Here is a 22721-nt window from a genome sequence, read left to right on the forward strand (position 1 = left end):
ATCATGATGGTATTACACGTGTTGACGAAATCAAAAGCAAGAGAACGCACTCTATAGCTACCTCCAGCTTGTTCGTATTTTAACTGTCCATGACTGTATATATACGTGGTGCTCCCTGTCGCATGCAACCCTGCGAGCAATGTTTTGCAGAAGGATTGACAACTTGGCGGATTCGTACACTTGCACCTTGAAATTACGCGCGTGTCCTTTCGTCTTGTTCTCCGCTTCACCTGTTTCGTCAACGCGCTGCTTTCTTCCAGATAAGAGAAATCGTGACGAGCGTTGGAACAAGGCTGTCATCCCCACCACAGCGTTCCACGTCCTCCTCTCTGGAAACTACCTATAATCACTTCGGCAAGGTGGCTCTCTCAACTAAGAATAATCCATACTGTGGCACACAGGCACTATGAACTTTATAAGCGGCTCGATGCTTCTTTCAAGTTTCATACCACTGATAACATACCTACGGCCAACTAAAAATGAAGTGAAGGAAGTGAGGTACGCCTCAAAGAAGCACACTTCCAGAATTTTGCGCGTCGTTTTCGTGAACGCAATCTGTGTACACGGATGTACGCCTGCTTAGTTTTGAATGTGTCTGCACGTGTGTATCTCTAGAAAAATAAAGACATTCGTTCAATCGGCTTCTCCACAACGAGACTGTCAATGCAGAGAAGCCCGCTTCGTAAATTCCTTCCATCCGCGGGCGATATTTAGTGCATAGTTAATGTATTCCATCGGATATTCATTTCGATTTTTAACTACACGAAATGCACTTCAGTCGGAGTTAAAGCATAATCCGCACATCGCAAAATGGACGCCTCGACGCCACGCAGCCGCGAATACGTTCCATGTGTTCGCCGCTTTCACGGAACCGCTCCCGTACGCGTAGGCGACCCTCGTGTGGGCTGGCGAGACGAAAGGCATACAACACGCGCTAAACGAGCTCGCTACTTTTCCGTGCACGTACTGGTGTAGATCGGCTACGAGTAGGAAGGGCAAGGGGTCCGAGACGCCTCCGACGATTGCTGAGGGATCACGGTACAGCGCCGCCTGCCTTTAGGCGCCGTATATACGTTCGATTCCTGCGCGAGGCTCGCATGCATATTTATGTTCTTTGCCACACGACGAAAGGAGCGCACGTCAGTGAGTTCTTAAGAGTCTACACAAGCGCTGTTCCCCTATATTTTTTTTATTTTTGTACTTTCTCGGGCACACCTCTGGTTCGCACGGCCATATATAGACGCGAGGATCGCGTGATTGAAATCAACTTAACAGAGAAAGCTTTTCCGCACGCACTCCATGAAAGTCAAATGAAGGCGCTGCCGGCAGCGAACTCTGAAGTTACTCGTCGTCGACTTTCCAGCGCACCAGTTTTCTTTCTCCCTTTTCTCTCTCCTTTCGCGAAAAGTTTGACAGCCATATAAGAACTCGGGCATATCGGTAGAACTACGGGTCGAACAAATCGGCAACGCAAGGACGGACGGACGCTAATGTTAAGCACGAGTCGACTATTTCACACTTCGGGTCCGCGAATGCCGCCATCTTGAGCTGTAGTGCGAACATGACGCTTTCGAGCGCAGTGACGCCAATTCAACGCGCTCCCGTCACTTTTCCGCACAACCGCTTTAATTTCTACCAAGCATGGCGGCCGACTTGTAGGGACCAACCTATATGACGGAAGCACTTGTTATTTGTCAAAGGCCCGCATAGCCTCCGATATGTCCCCAACTATACGGGTATATACCGCACTGGGTGCGCGCCACACAGGGCGTGACGAGAGAGGATTCTCACCCGGGGCAGGAAGCCGACGTGCGGCGTGGGCGACGAGGGCATCGACGAGACGGCCGACAGTAGCTCGGCCAGGGTGGGCGTGCCCGGTCGGCTCGGAGGCGAACCCCACGGAAACGGAGACTCCTTGTAGTTATTGTTGTTGGAGGAGGCGAACACGGCGTCCGGCAGGCTCTCGCAGCTGCCCACGGGCGTCGAGCTGTTGGACAGGCTGCCCAGCGTGCGCCGGATCAGTCCGATCGCCTTGTGTCGCACGGCGCGCAGCCGCGGACTCAGCGGCGCCGGAGGAATCACGCTGCTGCCGTGCGCCGCCACGACGGCGGGCCTCCGGAAAGACAGAGCCCGACGCCGGGGCGCCACGCTCTCCTCGCCGTCCATGCTGGCGCGGTCGTCCAAGAAACGTCTTCGCTAAACGCTTTTTATACTTCCGTCAGCTGCTGTGAGAACGGCTCATGGGATCCACGGATTCTTCGCTGTATGTAGTAGATATGGCACCGGAGTACTCGCACAACCTTCGATTGGCACTTTTTACACGAACACGTATACAGAAACGGCACTCCTCTTCTTACGATATATCCGCACCTCGCACCGAGTTCGAATGCTCCGGTCGTGACAGTTTAACACTGGGTATCACGACGACGACACACTCACTTCAAGGGGGGAGAAGCGGATCGACCACACCGGATTCACTCCTAACACCTCACACATACACACCTGTCGGCGATGAAGACACGCATAAAAGAAAGAACGAGGGTTGCTCGTTCGACGAAACGTCGCAGAGGACGGCAGTATTTCAGCGGGAAATCCAGCGCACTCACTTTTGGCAGCCGTTCGCGCACGACGACTCCCGCGAAACACGCTGGCACGCCTCCGCAAGTCAAAGGGTTCCAATCACGCCGGTGCCTTGGCACCGATCGACTCCGCTGATGGCCCCAAGGATGGACCTTGATATCGTCGGAAGCAGTTATCCGACGAAGAAAGTGTCGCGCGTCAATACTCGTCGTGCGGGTCGATATCGGGGTGCGCCAAAAGGAAACACTCGTTCGTGCAATAATAGACGGCGGCAGCTGGGCTCACGACTGTTCACAATGACACAACTTACACAAGCGTTTTTTTTTCCCCCTCACGGGCGTGCCAAGGAAAGGAGGTTTAATCGAGGTGAGTGCCTGCTCGTCACCCTGCTGGCTTCGACGAACAACGGATCGTTCCCGCAACGAAAAGGCACCCGCCGTTCAAACAGCCGATTGCACCACGAAGGAGAAACAGAGCGAACTTTGAAGCACGCCCCAGCTGCGGCGCTCACATGCCCAACACCTGTTCCATTCACGTCGACGGTCGTAAACGGCGAGTAATCAATGAGCGCTCAGCGTTCTGAAGCTATATTTATGCTTCGCATAAAACACTCCTCGACGGTAAACGAATGCAGCGTCGAATGGCACTCCTGTAACAAGGCACCGTTGTAATCTTCGGCGCTGCTGAATACACTTGGAGAACGCAAGACCACAGGAGCGCCGGGGTCGCTGTGTGTGCAGTCTCGTCGACTAACAGACGTCGCTTACACGTGGCAACTCAGCGCTGACAAACAAACGGCAGACGTACTCCAGAAGCGATGCCGTCAGCTCACCGCCGACTTAACACTGCAGTGCGCCTAAGAGGCTGACCGGACACCCGAGAACTATCTCACCCGCTCCACTTCGCAGGGAAAGCGAACACCGACACCAGATATAATATGCGGACGATATCTCGCTGCAACACACTGCTGGCGAAAGCTCCCCGCCGCAGCGCCCGCCGCCTCCGAACCCTCGTAATCCAGGCGGTGGTCTCGGGAGGGGCCGAAGACGGTGAAGAATGGCTTCCAACGTTCCAGGAGCGTAGCCGAAGCTCTCCACGCAAGTCGAACGCAGCTCGCAGCACCGGCAAAAGACGGAAGCGACTCCGAAAAAAATCACTTTCGGCGAAGAATGCCCCCGTAGAGTCTCGGCAAAGAATGCTCCGCAGACGTCGTGGGGGCTGTGCCGGAACGCCGAGCCCACTGGTCAGGCAGTGAATGCGTGAAGTACCGATGGGGCGAGAGAGGAGACGGGTGAGGGGGGGCTCACGCTACATACAACAAGCGCCGCCCAGTGAAGTCGGTGGCAGTAAATCTCCCTTCTCCAGCCTCGGAGGAGGGGGTTCCCACGATTCCCGGGGTGCCGAATAACGAGGCTGTCGCAAAACGCCGGCACCAACAACCTACCAGGTGAGAGGCGACAAAGCTACACTATCGCGGCAACGACGTGGGGCAGCTCCGAAGTGCCGAGGCTGCGTCGGCTTCGGCGGCGGCCGGTCTCGCCCGGTGGTGTCGTCCGATGCAAGACCACGCCGAGGTGCTTAGAGTGAATGTGAAGCAGCAGCAGCGGCAGACTTGCAGGAGCAACGGCGTGCGGGGGAGGAGACGAAGCCCCACGGAGAGGGTAGCGCGCTCCCCGGCCTTCTCGCAAGCGGCGCCCGCTCCCTCAGCGGCGAGGACGTCAGCCGGAGTGGAAGGCTCCGCCGCCGGTCGCGTAGCCTCGTGCGAGGACGAATCGCTTATGTGTCACGCGCACGCAAGAGAGAGAACGAGGGGGGCAAACAACGCGCGAAGAACTCGAGGGTGAAAAGATGGGCGACACACGTAAGCGCCAGCTGTCACGGGTACGGACGCCAGTGTGCCCCAGTGCCTATTACGGAATTGTCACAGCTTGATTTATGTATCGTTTCCGTTTTCTTTTTTTTTTTTTCCTACGGCGTTTTGTGTACATGTACAATACTGTCTGCTCTTAACATAGAACACGCCCCCTTATGAGTATTCAAGTAAACAGCATTTTCAACACTTCAATATTTCTTCGTGTTCTTCGGGAAAAAGTGCAAGAGACGACACGTCTGATGATTAAAGAAAAAAACATTCTCCACGCCTGCACATCAGCCTAAGCTGCAATCTTTGGCGGAATACTGTTTGGACGTTCACATTAAGATGGGTGTCATGATCACGCTCCTCGTCAGCCGGCGCGAAAAAAAAATGTTTTATATAAAACACATTTGTGAGATGTAGTTCTTAATTTCCTACCTAGTTCTACATTATCTCAGTTATGCTTACAGTAGATACGGCTAACAAACACCTGTGATGGTATTGTTTTTAAGTTTTCCTCGCTGATATCTCGATATCCGCCTTCTACGAAATATCAAAATTAACAGAAATCAACTAAGCCACGAAACAAATACGGAAGGCAAGCAGGTTACGAATAACAACTCCCCGGGATAATTTCGGAGGACAGCTACGCAAGAGAAACAGCAAAAGTAGAGAGAGATACTTCACGGGTGCTTGAAAAACATTAGCATTTTCGGGATTATCATAGAAAGTGCGAAGTTCGCGCTTCAGAAAGCTTACTCCACATCCAAGTCGTGACAAACATTCCGTTCCACAGAGTTTAAGATATCTCAACGCTGAACCGTTTTCTTATCCGAAAAGCGATATAAGACTAGACAGCAGCCGGGATAAACTGTACTGGGTCACCGACACCGGCACTCTTCGAAAACACAATTTACTGCCTCCTCTTCCATAGCTTTTTTTTTTTCCTTTTTCCCTTTTTTTTTCTGAAGGAATGGCAAGGGCACATCTACGATAACAGCCTTCCAAGCACAGTGCTCCCAGTAGTCGATGTCACTGACATCGCCGACGTCCCCTGAGATTCGAGTGCAGTCAGATGATGAAGCCCACGCTTCTCACCAGAGTGCTCACGTTCCAAACGAAGAACCGTCGAAGATTGCACTGCATGCCTGGGACTGCCGCGCTGCATGGTCAGCGAGGGTTTCGTAATACTAGTTTGACGGGGACCCCTCGGTGGGCTTGCTTGGCACATTGCCGTAGATCAAGTGCACGGATTAACGCACCAGAGCGCATGATATATTCCTATAGACCGGACGAGCACATGTGCGTGCCTCCTCTCTCGGGCGTCCTGCGTTTTTATTCGCCAAGATCGTTTTGTTGACGTTTCGCGAGCCTCACACGCAAGCGAGATCAAGTGTTTGAAGAGAACGTAAAGTACGCCGCTGCAGAGGATAAAGAAGGTGACCTAACAAATCGCAGCATCACTCAAAGGCTTGAAGTATAGAAACAACTCTGGCAACTCGCCACTTGTCTATCTACCTCTGTCCAATTGCTGATGGATATTTTGAACATTAACATCAACTTGGCGACCATTCCGTGTCTCAACCTTTTCGACTCCCTCTTCCCTACTTGATCTCAAGCGCGTACAGCACAGAAAATAATCAGACACTTTAACAACTTCGGGGTTATTAATTGTCAATGACGCGCAAAGAGCGCGTATAAAGGCATAATGTTCATGGTTCTCCACTGTATAGGTGCACCATACGTACAGGAGGGAACTCTTACGTAAACTGGGCGTTCAACGAGAGACGACGACCACGACATCGACTAAAGACAAATCCAAGCAAGGGGAGTATAGTTCAAGCAGAGAGTGGGGGGCTATAATTGGTTTATCGGCTTGTGTGACGCGTTTGTAACTGAAGACGGTAAGAGAAGGCGAAATCGACAATTTCAGACTGTCTATCGTGCGTTAACGTTGTGTTACGTCTTTAGCGCTGCAAATACGTCACACATAACCCAAGCAGCGAGTCAAACAGCGCGTAACAGCCCCCGCTGCAACGCATCGAAGCCCGCGTTCAAGCACTTCCACAGCCTTGCTCAAATTTTCGGGGGGCAGCACGCGAGGCGGCCCTGCTCAAGCCATTCGTCACGATTCGGATAATGCATGCACCCGCTTCGAAAAGCCACGAGCGAACGCCGTCGGCGCAAGCTGCAGCTGTTGGTGGCGCGTGCACGCACTCACGGCTCTCGCCGGCAGACAAAAAGCAGCCGCACCCTGGTCTCGCGGTGCAGGCTCAGTCTGCTATAAACCCCGGCGCGGACGTGGCTAAACTTAGCAAGCGGAAAACAAAAGAAGCGAACCGCTTACACGCACTCAATAGCAATGCCGCGCCCGAAAGCGCGACGGCGTTTTATGCGCGCAAATAAACCGAAACGGACGGTTTAAGGCCGCTCTTTTATTGTTCAGAAGGTTTTCGTTCCGACAAACAAAATGCGTCAATGAATCTCACGAAACCGGACACATATACCAGCCGGTGGACGGCGCCGAAGCGCCACGTGAGGAGAAATGTGTGAGGCAAGCTGTTTGGGCATATTAAACGCGCGCGTCGCATAATTCTTTCTTTCTTGCATTTTAATTCGCCATAGACCGGAAACGGTCGCGCCGCGCAGCGAATCCCCTCTCCTGTCTACACGTCTTTCTCTTTTCGTTTAGTTTATTTTCTACGTAGACCACGTAACTTGACTTACACTATATACCTGCGCGGTAATTGCACGTGTACGCCGATTGTGCTATATAAAAGAAAATGGCCCCACATTTCATCACCTACGTTATACGATTCGCAAGCATATTTCTTGCCATCATTTGCTGAAAGCACATGTGACTGTGATCTTACTTCTTCGGTTCTAACGCGAAAATCAGAGTTCGCAACAGAAATGCATTTCTTACATAAAATTGTTTTCTCACCGGATATGTGATATGATTGTGATCTTAGTTTCGCCATATAGTGTTCCTCGGTTTTTAACGAGAGAAATCTGACTCCGCAAACGAATGCTTCTCTTACGCAAAAGTGCTTTCTCGCCGCATATGCACGGTATGTACGTTGAAAAACAAGTGAAAGTTGTCGTCGTGAAGACTTAACAAAAAGAAAAAAAGGGGAAACAAAGAAAGAAAAAAACTGCAGCAGATGCAACGTACCCTGTTGGAACACTAGCTTACGAGGCAGTGTTCACGCGGACCTTCTCATCTGGCTCAAGGATGTCCCGAACGAGAAGCTCTGCAATACAATGCGCCTTTGAACGCAACCAGCGTTATAGGGGTTGAAAGAGGCAAACTGGCTTTCTGTGACACTTGTTCAGGTTACCCATCCTCCCCTCGGAGGCGCAGATGCGACAGTCCACGCGGCTGCCAGGCGGCGCAACGTATGCGCAACGTGAAGCCATCTCCTCCGGTGCCCCCTCTCCCGTATCATCGCCCCCCCCCCCCCTCTCCACCAGCGGCCAACGACACGTATGCGCAGGCCAGCTTCCCCCTTCTATCTACTAAGGGCGAAGTAGTGTGAGCCGACGCGCCTAGATGGCGCTGCCGTCCCGCAGCCAATGGTGATCTATTCGGCGAGAACGCACCAGCAGGTGGCAGCCGCGGTCACCAAGAAAGGCGCAGGGGAGTTCGCAAAGACAGCTTCGCTTTAAAAACGGCAGAGCAGCGACAACCGCGAAAGTCGCGTCACCAAACCGCAGTTCCGCGGCCAGTATCCGAAACATTCCGGCGAAAGCAAAACGCCCCTCGTATAGCACAACGCGAGGAAAATCCCAAGCCACTGCGTTCAACGTCGAAATGGTAAAAAATGATGCGCTGCAGCAGGCGCGCGTTTCCAGAAGAACGACCCCCGGCATGGATTCAACTGCAGGAAATCCTACAGGCCTGTAGAATCTCTAATATGATACTATGTAGAGACGGTTTTCGCCCCTTCGCCCCCTTGTTCGCCATAGCTATGCACATAACCAGAATTTCGCAGTCGTCTCGAAACTCTGGGCAAGCACGTTGAGCCCACGGACCACAATTTAACAAAATTATATAAAACGTGGCTGATTGAGCTAGCCCTGACAGCTTAACTCCGCCAAGGTTGAGGGCAGGCGGTTGCGTTTTGCGCCACTTGAAACGTCGGGGAGCTGCTTCAAAGCAAGACGCCCTTGCTGAAGCAAGCGAAATCTTGCGAGAAACTCCTTCGTTGCCGCTGCGTCTCTCCTAAGCAAAAAATGTGTACACATCCGTGGCATTATTCACTTTAAATAACACATCGGAAGTTATCGCGCTAGCTGTTCGAAGAAAAAAAGCAGCTATCTGCCAAAGTGGAATCCACTCGTGCCCAATGAAGCCCCCGCTATTCAACACACGCGGAGTCGCGGAGCCAGCTGTTCGCGCGCAGCGGCGGTGCGTCGCAGCAACTCGAGATAAAGTAACGCCTCCAAGCAGTTTGGCGCAAATCAAGCCCACGCATGCACCTATAGCTCCAGCGCGAGAAAACAGCAGAAAAAAAAAAGAGTCAGAAATAAAAGAAAGCAAACAAAAACAAACAAAAAACACGTCGAGAAACAAAGAAGTTGTCCAAAACAAGGCTAGCGAGCGAGAATGGTTGACTCGAGCGACGCGAAAGTGAGAAAGAAAGAAATCCCGTTTCGCCACCACCACCAACCAGCAAGGCGACGACGATGCGGCGATGGGCGCCTTCAAGGCCACCAACACGCGAATCCGTGACCGCCCGTGTCGTCACCAGTGCCGTCGCGACCGCCGGCGACGAGGGGGTACGGCCACGACAGAAAGAAACGGCGCGAGAAATTCGCCGTCTGCCACGACCCGATATAGAAAGAGAAGGCGGAGCGCGCGGCCCCTCGTCGGGTCGGCCGTCGCAGGCAATCTTGATCGCAACGGCAACAGCGCCCGCCGCCAGATAAGAGGCGGGGCAGGCGAGTAAGGAATGCGCACGTCAGATGGGCCGACGATGTCGTCTGCCGCGTGAACACGCGTCCAATTTCGCGGCGCGATATAGAGAGCAAGAATTTGTTGTAGGCGACATATACTCCGCTACGACGGCTAGCTGGAGTTACCGTAATGATATGTTATGACGGGTACCGTTATGGCGCGTATCGCTCATCGCCAGTATTGGTCAGCCAATTCTGGCTAGCCTACAATGCTTACTTGTAAGCCAGTATTTGATTACCATTATCGGCATATTGATACCAATATTGGTTATTGGTAGACGATTGTAACAATATCCGCAGTTATGACCGACATGAACATTCGGTTATGACCGCTACCGCCATACCTTCATAATAAGTGATAAATTCGTTATCGCCGTACGTAACGGTCACAGACAATAATGGTCGGCCAATGTCGGCGTGCCGGCGATTTCTGAAACTGGAGCCAATGATATGTCACTGTTGGTTATCGGTAGACGGTCGTGAGGTAAAGTAAATGATAAGACAATGGGGGCCTGCAGAACACAGCACTGCTTTCGTTTCGTCTATCTTGGCACTGACATTGTTTTGCGGCTGTTTATTCAGGCAATTTATGCGACCTGTGTAGAAAAGCCGATAGTTTCGGTATCGCCCAAACCCGGACAATGACCCTCGGGGTCCGGCTGAGGAAAGAGTACGCGGGTATTTTTGTGGGAATGAGAGCCTTAGAAACCCACTCTTCTCCCATTCTGCGCTTACGTGTCGTTCAGTGGTTCTTCAGTTCTTACGGCACAGGCAAACATACCTACGCACGGGTGCCCACACACAAGCGCACGCGCGCCCACACACACACACGCAAATACACACGCACGCATACACTGCCCAGCGGGAGCTTAAAAGAGGAAAAGGGAACCCGACTCCAGAACCTCTCGGATTCGCTAAAGATCCTGTACCAGGATAACGTTCGGTACCAGATGAGATTCCCTTATCGCGGATACGCAGTGAAAATAGATGTTATGTCTCACTTGTGGATGTCAGTTTCATGAGGAGTATTGACCCTTTTCGCGGAGCAGTTCTCGAGAAACGAGATGGCGCTTTCGGCGGTGCGCCATATACGTTGCCTCAGCGAATGCGCACGAATACGAAAGCATTACCGCGTCTGCCCTGTTTCCGCGCGATCAGCTGTCGGAAATGCAACTGGGTTTTCGCTCACGCACTGTGCTCCATTCATGTTGCAAAATGTGGAGCGGTGGATTGAAGACGTCTGCAGTAGTTGGCTGCAAAACTAGTGACTGGCATATTAAGGAATAGAATGAATATGTGTGACCAAGTTCACGTACCGTTGCTACATACGGACAGCCTCTATTGCCGGCCCTTCTCAATGTACGACTTTCCTCGTGGATAAAAACAAAAAAGCACTTTTCACAAAAATTCAAAAAAAAAATCATGTCAGCGTTGTATCGCTAACCCCCAAAGAAAAGACTTCAACCCCGGAACTTCGCCAACAATGAGAACCGCTCGATAAACAATGACAAAGGAAGTAGTGCCACTCCCTGGCATTGTAAGTTTCGCGCACGTTATCTACACACAGGTACCCCAACTCGCACGCAAACTTACGCACACTATGTCGCCAATGTATTAAGAATATGTGAATGGGTACACACTTGAATCAATGTGCCAAAGCATGGGTAACAGCGACTACACCGACAGCGCATGAATGATCGAAGCTGAATGTTTCCTGACGGTTCACAGGAGTAAGCGAGTTACTAGCGATACTAAATGTTTGCTATAAGCTATTACAAAGAACAGAACAGCTACGTTCCAAGCCTTTTGTGCAGCAAAAACAAATCTGTTGCAACTGAGCACACCCGCGAGCGATTACGCCAAAAATAATCCAATAGTGACCGCACCTACGAACTTCACTGAGTCAGAAATGTGACAAGCCGCTGCTTCTAAGTATTTGCCAAATATAGAACGAAGGAAAAAACACATTGATCCTGATTCAATTCCTAAGCGGAAAGGTTGGACAGCCTAGAATACATTTTAGCATCGTTTTTAGAACAAGCACCATTTACGCGGCTCGCGCCGTTTGGACAAAGCTTAATGAGCTTCGAAAGCGCTTTTACATGTCCTCTGAAGCTGTGGCCAAAGCTTTGTGTCGACCACCCAGGCAGCGTTTACCATATCTCCCTAAACAGAGGTTTCCTGAGCCGCACCAGGCGTCGTGTACATCCATCGTAAACACGGAGCCAACGGAGGCAGCTGAGGCAAGCAATCGACACGTCACCACGTGATCAAACATGGCAGCGCCCACGGGATCGCCGCGAAAAGAAGACGGTGTCAACCAGTACAGACACGAACGAGCGCTATCTTGATCGTCCCGATCACCTCGCCGCGCTTCAAAGTTATCCTTTGTGTAATACCAACTATATACTCGCGGATAACTTTCTGTGGCAATGAAAGGAAAGCTACTAGGCAAAGCGCGCACAAGCGAGAGCGCTTCTGAAAAAAAAAGTCCCACATTCTTATCCGCGATAGTTTCGGCTGGCGAAGAGAAAACATAAAACACCTTCTTTACAACTAACTAAGACAAAACATACCACGGTGTGGATCAGAGAGCAAACGGGGATAGCCGATGTTCTCGTTGACATTAAGAGAGAGAGAGAGAGAAAAAAAATGGAGCTTGACATGCCATGTAATGCGTAGGGCAGATAACCGATGGACCATTATAGTTACAGAATGGGTGCCAAGGGGAGGGAAGCGCCGTCGAGGACGGCAGAAAATTAGGCGAGGGGATGAAATTACGAAACTTGCAGGCGCAAGCCTGGATCAGCTATAGCGCAAGACAGGGGTAATTGGAGATCGCTGGGAGAGGCCTTCGTCCTGCCAGTGGACACAAAAATAGGCTGCTGATGACAATAACACCACTGCGTGTTGAATTTCACTTATTTTTCGGCTTTTACATTCCGCGTATGGGCAAACACGAAACCGTCGCACGTGGAAGCTGCGTCCATTCAGCAACTATTCCGAGAAACCGAAAAGCGCCATCAAACGCTGCCGGACTACTTTGCGCGGTAACACATGTGCAGAAGCTGCACCACCGTAGATGTATCTTCGTTGCCACAGAAAGTTGTCTGCAAGTATATACAGACCGCTCCGAAGGCTTGAACAATTTGGTTGTTTAAATGAGGTATGCGTGCCAGCTTCTATACTCCGGAGCGGCGAAAACAAGCAGCGGCGACTATCATTCTATAGTGGCCACTCCTAACGCATGAAAACTGCCTCTCCGGCATCTAAGAGACAGGAAAGGGCTAACGTGTATAGTTGGAGGCGAGTTTCAGCTTAACTGGGTATTCGCGGCAAGATCCTGCTGCGGCGGCATTCCCAACTTCTCAAGGTCACCAACCAATTAAAAGTTACGAAACGGTATCGACCCTGATGTCAGCCAGACCGCACACTCGGATTATATGTCGCTTAAGTGCAAACATTTGCATATCGTAGAATCGAAGGACGATCGAGTGACGTTCATCGATACTCTACGAGCGCTGGTTAGCCAGACCGTGCCGCTTCGACGTCGTTCTCTCTAGGCCACCAGGGGCGGCTTGCACGAACATTGAATAACGAAAATAATAACGAATTTAAGAACGCATTCTAGTGCGGACTAGGAGTTGTCTATGGAACATTTAAGGAACGCCTTAAATTCTTTATTATTTTCGTCATGAAATGTTCGTGAAAGCCGCCCCAGGCTGCCTACAATAACGTCAACGCCGTGCCAGGACAGTGGCACAAAATGAAGTCTCACAGCGATGCCCCTTGTACGTACGCAACAAATGATAACTTTGACTCGGGATCTGACTTCTTTCGCTTTTAATGTTGGCACTGTCGCTATAGTGCTGCCCCGCGATCAGAAGTGTAGTATAGAGAGTGCGTGAGGACATCGCGCGCTGGATCGAAGCCTCGTAGAAAAAGCTTCACTGGATGTCCATACACCTGCCTCGCTCCTTCGAACACAGGTTCGGGTTACGCTCCAAGTTTCAGCACTGTAGATAAGTACTGGTAAAATGCAGTGCTTGTATATTTCCTTTATCGTTAAGCCACTGGTCATGACTCGAGTGCCTGCCATATATGCAGTCCAGCCTCTCTTCATTCATCGTCACATGTTGCTTGGCGGCTGGTAAAATAAGAACGTTTGGCTAGGGTATGCACAAGATCGGCAAGACCCCGCGGAGACTCGGCTGAAGTTCGCTTGGAGTTAGCATATATACCGTATTCGTGTGAAATTCAGCACGTCGCGATTCTAAGCACACACGTCTGTCTTGACGACCGTAACTCTGCGAACAATAAAATATATAAAAAATAATACTGAAAAAAGATGCGACTATACTGCATAAGCAAACTCCTCCGGGCAGCAAAAGCTGCGCTTAAAGGAATTCTAAGGAGAAGTACCTAGTTCGTCTGCATTAGTCAATTACACTTCTACAATTGCAAAACGGCCTATCTTACTCTGGTATGCAGGAGGCTTATTAGGCCAGAAAACACGCAAAAATCAAGGACGGATGTCGATGCCGTCATAAAGTTTCTCCATAAAACTCGACGAGACGTCGTGCATTTTAACGTCATCTGCTTAGGTACAGTAACATGTTTGCCGGTATATAAGTACAACGTATTGTAAGAAAAAAAAAATGAAACAACGTTATAAAAAATTAATAGGTTCGGATAAATTTTTTCACGCTCCAAAACTGCTCTAATGCAATCTGTTCGTCTTAACAGAAGTGATGAAAAAATAGTAATCTAAATGCATTATCTGCACACAAATATGCGCGACAGAAAAGTGCAAGTGAAACAGCGCTAAAACAAAAAGGGCAGATAATAAGAGACACTTATTGGATTTGCATGATGCAAATCATTACTTTATATACACTCTAAATACATTTTAATTGTTACGCGCCGGCACCGTGCAAACTAGGGCGGCCACAAAAGCTGCTAAATAATCCTTCGGCATCTTCATGCTGTTGAGAAAATGCATCAACGTATTCAGGGCATTACCAGTCGCATCCTGCGTGAACACCGCTGGGCGGCCTCACCATTGTTATCAGACTGCACAGGCAACTCGAAGACTTCATCAATTGGTGTTGCTATGGTGTCTGCCCTGCACGTTTCGACGTCATCGTCGACGCTTGCGTCGTTGTTCGTGTCCAACAGAAACACAATTACCTTCTCGTGTAGCAACAGAGTCGCCTCCTCCAACTGTACCCATCCGGGCCTCTCGCTGAGCCGAATAGCACGCGCCAGTGGTTGCCGAGGAAGTTCGGCTTAATAACACTAAATACTTTTTAAGCAGATTCTCTTGGCAATGGGCCTATGGGAAATCAACCAAATGTTCGCACGCTGCTCCTCATATCCTAAAGTTCGCATTGACAGGAGTCTACTGACATTCGCTGACGTTCCGCCAGGGAATTCACGAAGGGAAAACTGGCTATATATCCATCATTTCCTTTAGTAACTTTTTGTTTTTCGCGAAATGAGTGAAAAATTGGGGTTTTTAAAGAACACCAGTGTGGACTAATTTAGAGCTATGCACTATTTACGTGTCACTGTAGTACCGAGTTAGCACGACATGTCATTTCATGCCTGCAGGTTCAATCTACCTCAAATGTCCATAATGTCGATTAATTGATTGACTAATTAATTCATTAATCGACACTGACGTTCCAAGAAAACACAAGGACTATGGCAGACACCGTATACAGCGGGTGGGCACGGGATTATTTCCGACTATACTTGCACCGACGATATATATACTTACAACGTGCGTGCACCCAAAGCACGGCACACTACGAGTTATCTTGCATCCCACCGCCATAGGAATGCGGCCGCCGCGGCAAGGAATCGAACACGCGACCTCGTGCTCGACAGCAGAACGAATCGTACACAGAGCAACAGCCGCGGGTATATGCGCATAAAGAATACGCGATGTACGCAAAAGCGCCTAGAGCGTTCTCCGAGACAGAATCGCAAGAGCGGAAAGATTCTCGCCGGAAAAACACGGCACGAGGCGACAGCCAGGGAGACCCGACGACGACGAGGCGCGACGAGGGTAAAGAAAAAGAGCGCGCTTGAGGGATCGGTCACGGACGATCGCACCAGCGCCGCGCACTAATCTTTCTTTCCCAAGCGTTGGCCCAGTTTCCAAGCACTGCACGCATTGCTGCGGCAAGGGGAGAAAGCTAAAGCCACGGTCCGCGCCATAATTTTCTACGAAGACAAGGTTCAGCCAGCATTGGAAATGATGGGTACAACATAGACACTCTAGTACAACAATGGGATTTGCCTAAACTTCCGTCTTTCTGGCTTCACAAGTCTTCGTGACAATGCACGTTGATAGCATTCAACAAAATATTGGACTATATAACAGCGACAATTCGCATTGATTACATACGCGCGCAGTCTTATCGCCTGTATGCATATAGGAAAAAAAAAAAACATACGATTTGTAGGTCAATAAGGACCTACATAGTGGGTGTGGAGGGGAGGGGGAGAAAAAGAAAATTCGCAAGAACGTCCGAATCCACAAGCACGGAAATTGGACAAGTCCACGCAGTATAATCGTCATTGGCTGAACGATATCCCAGTCAGAGTTCCCTCTAGCGGCATTAGTGGGAAACACTGTGTTTCGAGCCACTGAGGCACGCGCGGGCCGGCCGGAACTTTCCCCGCCGCTTGGCGGCGATAGCTGCGGACGCGGAGCGTAATGACTTCCTCTACGCTCATCGAGCAACCCTGCAAAGCAAGCTGGAAACACGTTGTCAAAGGCGGTTACTGTCGCGTTCCGATAATGAGGCGCAACAAATTCCCCATCCGACGACCAGTACGCTTCTCTAATTGCGACCAAAATAGCTGGGGCCGCTTTGGGAAAACACCGTCTCGAGCGTGCGTGAAATAAGCCGCGATTATCGCGCGAGTGACAGTTGCCGGGCAGAAGTTTGCCAAATGAGTAAAGTTGGAAAAAAAAAAAAAAAAGAAAATGGCGCGGCGGCTGCGGCGTTCTGCAGCTGAGCACGAAGCCGCGGGTTCAATTCGTGGCTGATCGGAATAATTGACGTATTTAATTGGCAGCAGAATGCAGAGACGCTCGAGAATACCAAGGTTTCGGGAGGGTAATAATATTCGTCTATAGCGTCTGCGTTATTATCCACGTGCAGTGAAATGCATTGATGTATCAGTTTAATTTTATCAGCACCCAATATTACACAATGCTGGTAAGTGTCAACTGGAAGATCGTCGCATTCCGCAGGAAAGCTTGAAGACATATTTCTTGAAACGCTTGCTGAGCACGCCGTTTCTGCTAAGCGGATATTACTTCTTTTCTGCACTTCGAATTCCGCGACTAGGACATGCGCACTAAAGTGACTAATCATAAAGTGAATTTTTGTAGTGGCTCGTGCCCGCCTCTTTCAAGTAATCCAATTGATGTGAAAGAGAGAGAGAGAGAAAGGGTAAAGGCACGGACGTTAACCAGCATAGAAATTGCAACAACTACCACGGTAGATTTATAATGCGACTGTCTCCATCAAAATCGACACGCACGCACGCACGTACACGCGCACACAAGCACATTACATACATGCATACATGCATGCATGCATACATACATACATACATACATACATACATACATACATACATACATACATACATACATACATACCATACATGCATACATGCATGCATGCATGCATGCATGCATGCTGCACTACATACATACATACATACATACATCATACATACATACATACATACATACATACTACATACATACATACATACATACTTGAGCGCTATAACCGCAAGGTTTCTGAACTGTACGTGCAGCACGATAACTTATAAATACGCGTTTTAGATAAAGATCAACAGGAAGGGAAAGCTGACTTTAATGAAGAGCAGCGGATCTGACACGCATATCGATTAGTTTCTGCAAGATAGAAAGCCATTGCTAATTTGCATCTTGCATGTCGAAATAGAACGAGAAAAACAACGAGGCAGGCCGACAGAGAAGCAAATAAGAGTCGCTAACCAGTTCTTATCTCCAATTTATGCGTTCACGCTGAAAATGCTTTTAACTGGAGGTGTTCGAATATACAGGAACTGTCGAATCGAATCGAAGCATTCGGCACAATTTCGCTTCGAATGTACAATCGAATACCGAATGACTCCTTAAAAAACAGAAAAAGAAAAGAACACCTTCTGAAAGAACACAGTGAAGTTCACAGAACAATATTTCGCTTAAATTAATATAACAAATCTACAGAGAGCCTACGGAAGAAACATCCGCCTCCATTCGACCATGAGAAAGTGGGTGCATAGCGAAGCTTTTGCGGACGTTAAACAAGCACCACCAGCACAAGCAACGTATGTCACGTGCGCACGCACGTGTGCGGAAGTGCAGCACACATGCTCATTCGTCTATGTCCTCCGCCAAGCGCAAGCACCTTATTGAGCTAAATGAATGTTTAAAAGTTAACTGCGCCAGAATATGCGTTAAGTACGACTTGCACACAAGCTGCAGACATGATAGCTACGGATTGTTATTCGTATATACTAGAAACCCTAAATGTCTTACGCGGAGGAAACTGAAAGACAAAGCCCTTTTCCAAAAGCTGCCGTTTGACGTCTGTCTGAGTGGCCGCTAGGTGCCGGTACCGCTCTTGAACAGTGTTTGCCGTAATGTCGATTACGGTCGCAGCACATGCTTTGCGACAGATGCAACGGACAGAGCGCCCACGCATCAAGGACAGATACATCGTGTGCACACGTTCGACACGCGCGCACGCATGTGGCGGAAGTGCAACATACATCCCGATTCTAGTAGGCCTTCCGCCTGGCGCTAGTGCGTTATTGAACTAATTCAGTTTCAAAGTAAAATGCGTCACAAAATTTGTAAAGTACAATTTACGCACAACCTGCAGACATGATAGCATCGGATTGTAACTCGAATATACCAGAAAAATAATAATAATTCTGTTACGCGGAAAATCAGAAAAGCGCTTTTCCAGCAGCGGCCGTTTGTTTTTCGGTGAGCACAGACCGCAAAATCCCGACCAAGTAGAGGCTAACAGCTTCGCCATAAAACACCGTTGATCAAGTAAATAAATCGAAGATATTAAGAAGGAAAGAAAAAAAATGCGCTGCCGTACGTTTTACCTCAGAAAACGGTATCTCTGTACTGGCTCAGAATTAGCAGTTTAAGACGTTTGCTTACATTTTTACTAGATGCATATCCCGCATATGATTTGGCCCGAGACGTATATTCGAACATTCGTGCAACATATTCTCGAATCGAATACGGTGGTTCTATTACCATAGACAAAATCGATTCATATTCGAAATATCGAATATTCGCACACACCGTACACCTAACGACGTCATACGTACGAAATTGCCGCGCGCGGCACCCGCTCTGTACTACACTCAAGGATGTTCTGGATCTTGCTCCAGGCACAAGCACGTCGCGTATCGATGAAAACAAGAAGAAAGCAAAAGAAAAAAGAAAACAAAAGTAGGAGCCCCTCGATCTCGCAAGACCTTCATTAACATTTCCGTCACACATTCAGCTCGTTTAGCAGGTGACTTGAGCCTGTCGGTGCCAGCGAACCTCGATGAATAAAGGTTGCATCATTTGGGTACGGTGTTGAGTCTTAATTACTACCCGCTGAGGATGGGAAATGTTATATCGTATTCAAGATCATTCGATGACATAAACACAAACTCGCTTATCTGGCTGGTGAAAACGCCAAGCTTCCGCCAGAGCTCTGCCAACGCTCAAAAATTACGGAAAACAAATCGAATATCATACTATTCGATGCGGTCACTGAATCGAATAGCTTCAATTTAGAACACCGCTTTTTTTTTTTTTAATTCGAATACTTTTTGGAAGTTCGTACTCGCAGATGACACCTGGTACAAGGCGGATTTGAAAGAAACCTGCATTATTTTCTGCTGAATCGTGAATCGACGAGCTAGAAGTGTGAAACCAGTCCGAATAGCTATAGAAATTTAAAATTAAATTAAATTATACAGTATTACGTGCCAAAACCAAGGCGATTCGGCTTCAAAAAATCACCATGCGCGAAGCCCTGTTCTATTAACATAACGCGCGCTAAGCGAAAGCTTGACATTTGAGACTCCCTTCTCGAAAAAGAAAGAAAGAAAGAAAAAAAGAAGAAAGGAAAAGAAAACTGATTCACCGACTGCTTCGAAAAAGAAAACAGCCAAATTACGCGTCACTGCGCATGAATTTCGATGCGAGGCACAAAGTTGGCAAGATGAAACACGCTGACATGGCAACGACAACGTAGATTCGACTCTTCACGGCACTTCGAGCGGCTGCTGAAAGTACGAGAACCGTACGCACGCACACGAATACATGCCCCTACGCGCTGCAAGTAGCTCCAGAAAGGACGCTGGGCCTTTCGCATATTGCGCGTTAGAAAGATCGTAGGCGCGAACACTCCCCAGCTTTTTGCAGTTTGTTCATTGTACAGAAGGAACGACGAAAAGGCGGGTCTCGCTCATAGTGTGCGGATAAACAGCAAGCGTTATAGCACCATCCATCCATCGCCGGCGGATTGTACGGCGCAGCAATTTTCGTGTGAACTTTCCTGAGGCGAAGAAAGCGCGATGCGGCTTGGTTCTGGGTCACTTGGCACCGATAATAATCATTTTCTTTCTCTGTTTGCTTGTTTGTTTGTCTGTTCGTATACTCCAGCCGATGTTTTCAGCTTTTACGATCTGCATTCCCTTCTGAAACGTGCGCTCCCGCGCCAAGGGGGAGCGAAGAATGAACGGTCGCGCGCAGTAACGTAGCCCCATCTGGCGGGCACTACACGAACTACACAGGATGAAAAAACGCAACCGGCTTGGGCGGCACATGGCGAACAACCACGGAGAAGTTGGCGACGCAGGCAGGGAAGGGATGCAGGGAAAGGGAGGAGGTACTGAGGAGAAGTGGTTCGGTAGGAGAAAAGAAAAGGTTGGAGCTATCGAAGCTGGCAGGGAAAGCCGCCTTGCGGGAAGAGAAAGAAACCGACAATGTTCATACGAAAAGTCTGATATCAAGGAGGAGGAAAAAGAAATAAAGGAAGAAAGAGAAAGAAAATAGGAATAAGAAATGCTACGACGAAACATACATAAAAGTAGGTGTGTTCGAAAAGCCCGAATTACAATCAAATACGAAAATTCTAAACAAAAAGTCGGACTTCGAATACCAAACTGGATACCAAATATTTTCTCACTCTTCATAACAGAGAGAGAGAGCGTAACACGGAGAGGAAAGTAAAAAAACTATTTTTCAATTTGCATATTCCTATCCTTGGGAAGTCCATTCATCAATCGGATAGTTTGTAAGGCAGAAAACTCGCAACGCTTCCACGCTGCCTTACAAGGGACACTTGAAGGAGCTAGTGGCAATTTTTCGTTGCAAACAGATTTTTTAACAACAGTAGCAATAACATATATGCAGGGAAAATCGATTATATGAAAAAATGAAATATAAATTTCTCAAATCTAAGTATTCGATTCGAAACGGAAATATTAAATTGATATTCGTAATTTCAACAATTCGGACACCCCTAAATAAACGGCACCTCGAGAACGCTTTTAGGCATTGATATTGATTGCTTTATTTGCTTCGTCATAGCACACTGTAACATTATATGGAAGGAAAAAATACTTCAATGACGGCTTGAGGAGTCATTTGCCCCCTTTATGAACAATGACGTCATCTGAAGCGCAACATATCACAGTGCGCGAGTGTTTTGTGCACCACATTGTTTTAGACGAATGATCGCGCCGTAGAAAGGCAAAGGTTTTCTTGTTTCGCATTGCAAAACGTGTTCATGTCTTCTAGATGACAACGCTATTATAGACAGGGATAAGCGCACGAGTGTAAGATTAATAATAGAAACAGCAAATCCTCTCGGCCGCTGATCAATGTATCAGCAAACCGTCACTATCCTTGTCGGCGAACGAGTTAGATTATTTGCGTATGCCATGAAAGCTGACCGCATTTGCAATGTATCATTTAGGTTTCTTAGTGTTTCCTTGATGTAACGGTTGTAGATTGCTTTTATGCCGTCATGTACGCACCTTCAGAGTTGATATCACTGTGCACGTGTTTTTTTTTTTTTTTTTTGTATAAGTACGACCGATCCTGGAAATAAATTTCGTTGTTGATAGTTCGCGCTTGTCTTCGTTTTCGTTTCTTCTCGTGTCCGCGTGTTTTGTCGCGCTATGCAGATACCATTCCATGGCGTAGAAAGAAAACATAAAAAAAATTCCTTATACATCAAAGCCGCTAAGTCTGCTGCACCTAAAGTAGACACACACCTACTCCTCTGGTATAGTATAGTCTTTCAGCGTTCGTGGAACAATGCAGTCAACCATTTTGAAGCCATAACATAGTACGAAAATAAGAAATGATGATGATGCCGCTTTCATTAAACAAAGATTTGCAATCTCCATGGACGCTTGAAACTTCAGAGAGAGAGAGATAAAACTTTATTGTGTCCATGATGGGGTCTTGGGGCGGCGGGGGTTGGGAGACTAACCCCCAGGCCTCCCCTTCCTCAGACGGCGGCCAGCCCTTGTTTTATGGCGGCGTCTTCGGCCATCCGGACGGCCCAGAGCTGATCTTCTGGGTCCAAGCTGAGCAGCAAAGTCTCCCACTGCTCGGCCGTAGTTATGATGCGTGTAGTGTTAGTGCGGCGGGTGTTGGTGGGTGTAGCTTTCGGGCATGCCCAGATGATGTGATCGAGGTCAGCGCGTGCCTCGCAGGCTTTGCAGAGTGGGGAGTATGCATCGGGGTAAATTCGGTGGTATAGCACGGGGTTTGGGAAAGTTCGCGTCTGAAGTAGTCGCCAAGTGGTGGATTGTGATTTATTCAGTGTTTTGTGTGCTGGTGGGTAGCGTAATCGCTCTCTGCAGTAGTGGAGGAGGATTTCTCTGAATGTGACCATGAAACTTCAGACAACGCTGTCATAATAGACTGTACATACAAAAGTCGGGTACTACGATTATCATATGTACATTTTTTTAAATACCGTGTCAGTAGGTGCTAAAACTGGCGCGTTGTCTCGTTCGCGTACGTTTTTGGACGGGAGTAACAAGGGAAAGAGGCGACTCATGGGCACCTGCACCGTCTTCGCGCAGCTCTTTCTAATTAAGGCCGTCTCACCACAGTGCAGATTTGGGCGGCTCGGAATTGAATTCCCTTTGAGAACTAGCAAATTTGGGATAACCGTCAGCTTCGCTGCTCAACAAAAGAGGGCGTGGCGCATCCGGGACGTTTGAGCTC

At 48.7% G+C, this 22721-nt stretch overlaps 1 protein-coding gene across 1 annotated transcript in view; it reads right to left on the reverse strand.

The window, feature by feature from the left end:
- The window catches only part of LOC119442760 (uncharacterized), a 275001-nt gene that overhangs the window by 22985 nt on the left and 229295 nt on the right, over positions 1–22721 (reverse strand). Inside the window, exon 6 of the mRNA XM_037707766.2 lies at positions 1792–2196. Within this exon, the coding sequence (XP_037563694.2) occupies positions 1792–2196 (405 nt within the window). The remainder of the gene's footprint in view (positions 1–1791; positions 2197–22721) is intronic.

The sequence above is a fragment of the Dermacentor silvarum genome, chromosome 2 (genome assembly GCF_013339745.2).
Source record: "Dermacentor silvarum isolate Dsil-2018 chromosome 2, BIME_Dsil_1.4, whole genome shotgun sequence".
NCBI classification, from domain to species: domain Eukaryota; kingdom Metazoa; phylum Arthropoda; class Arachnida; order Ixodida; family Ixodidae; genus Dermacentor; species Dermacentor silvarum.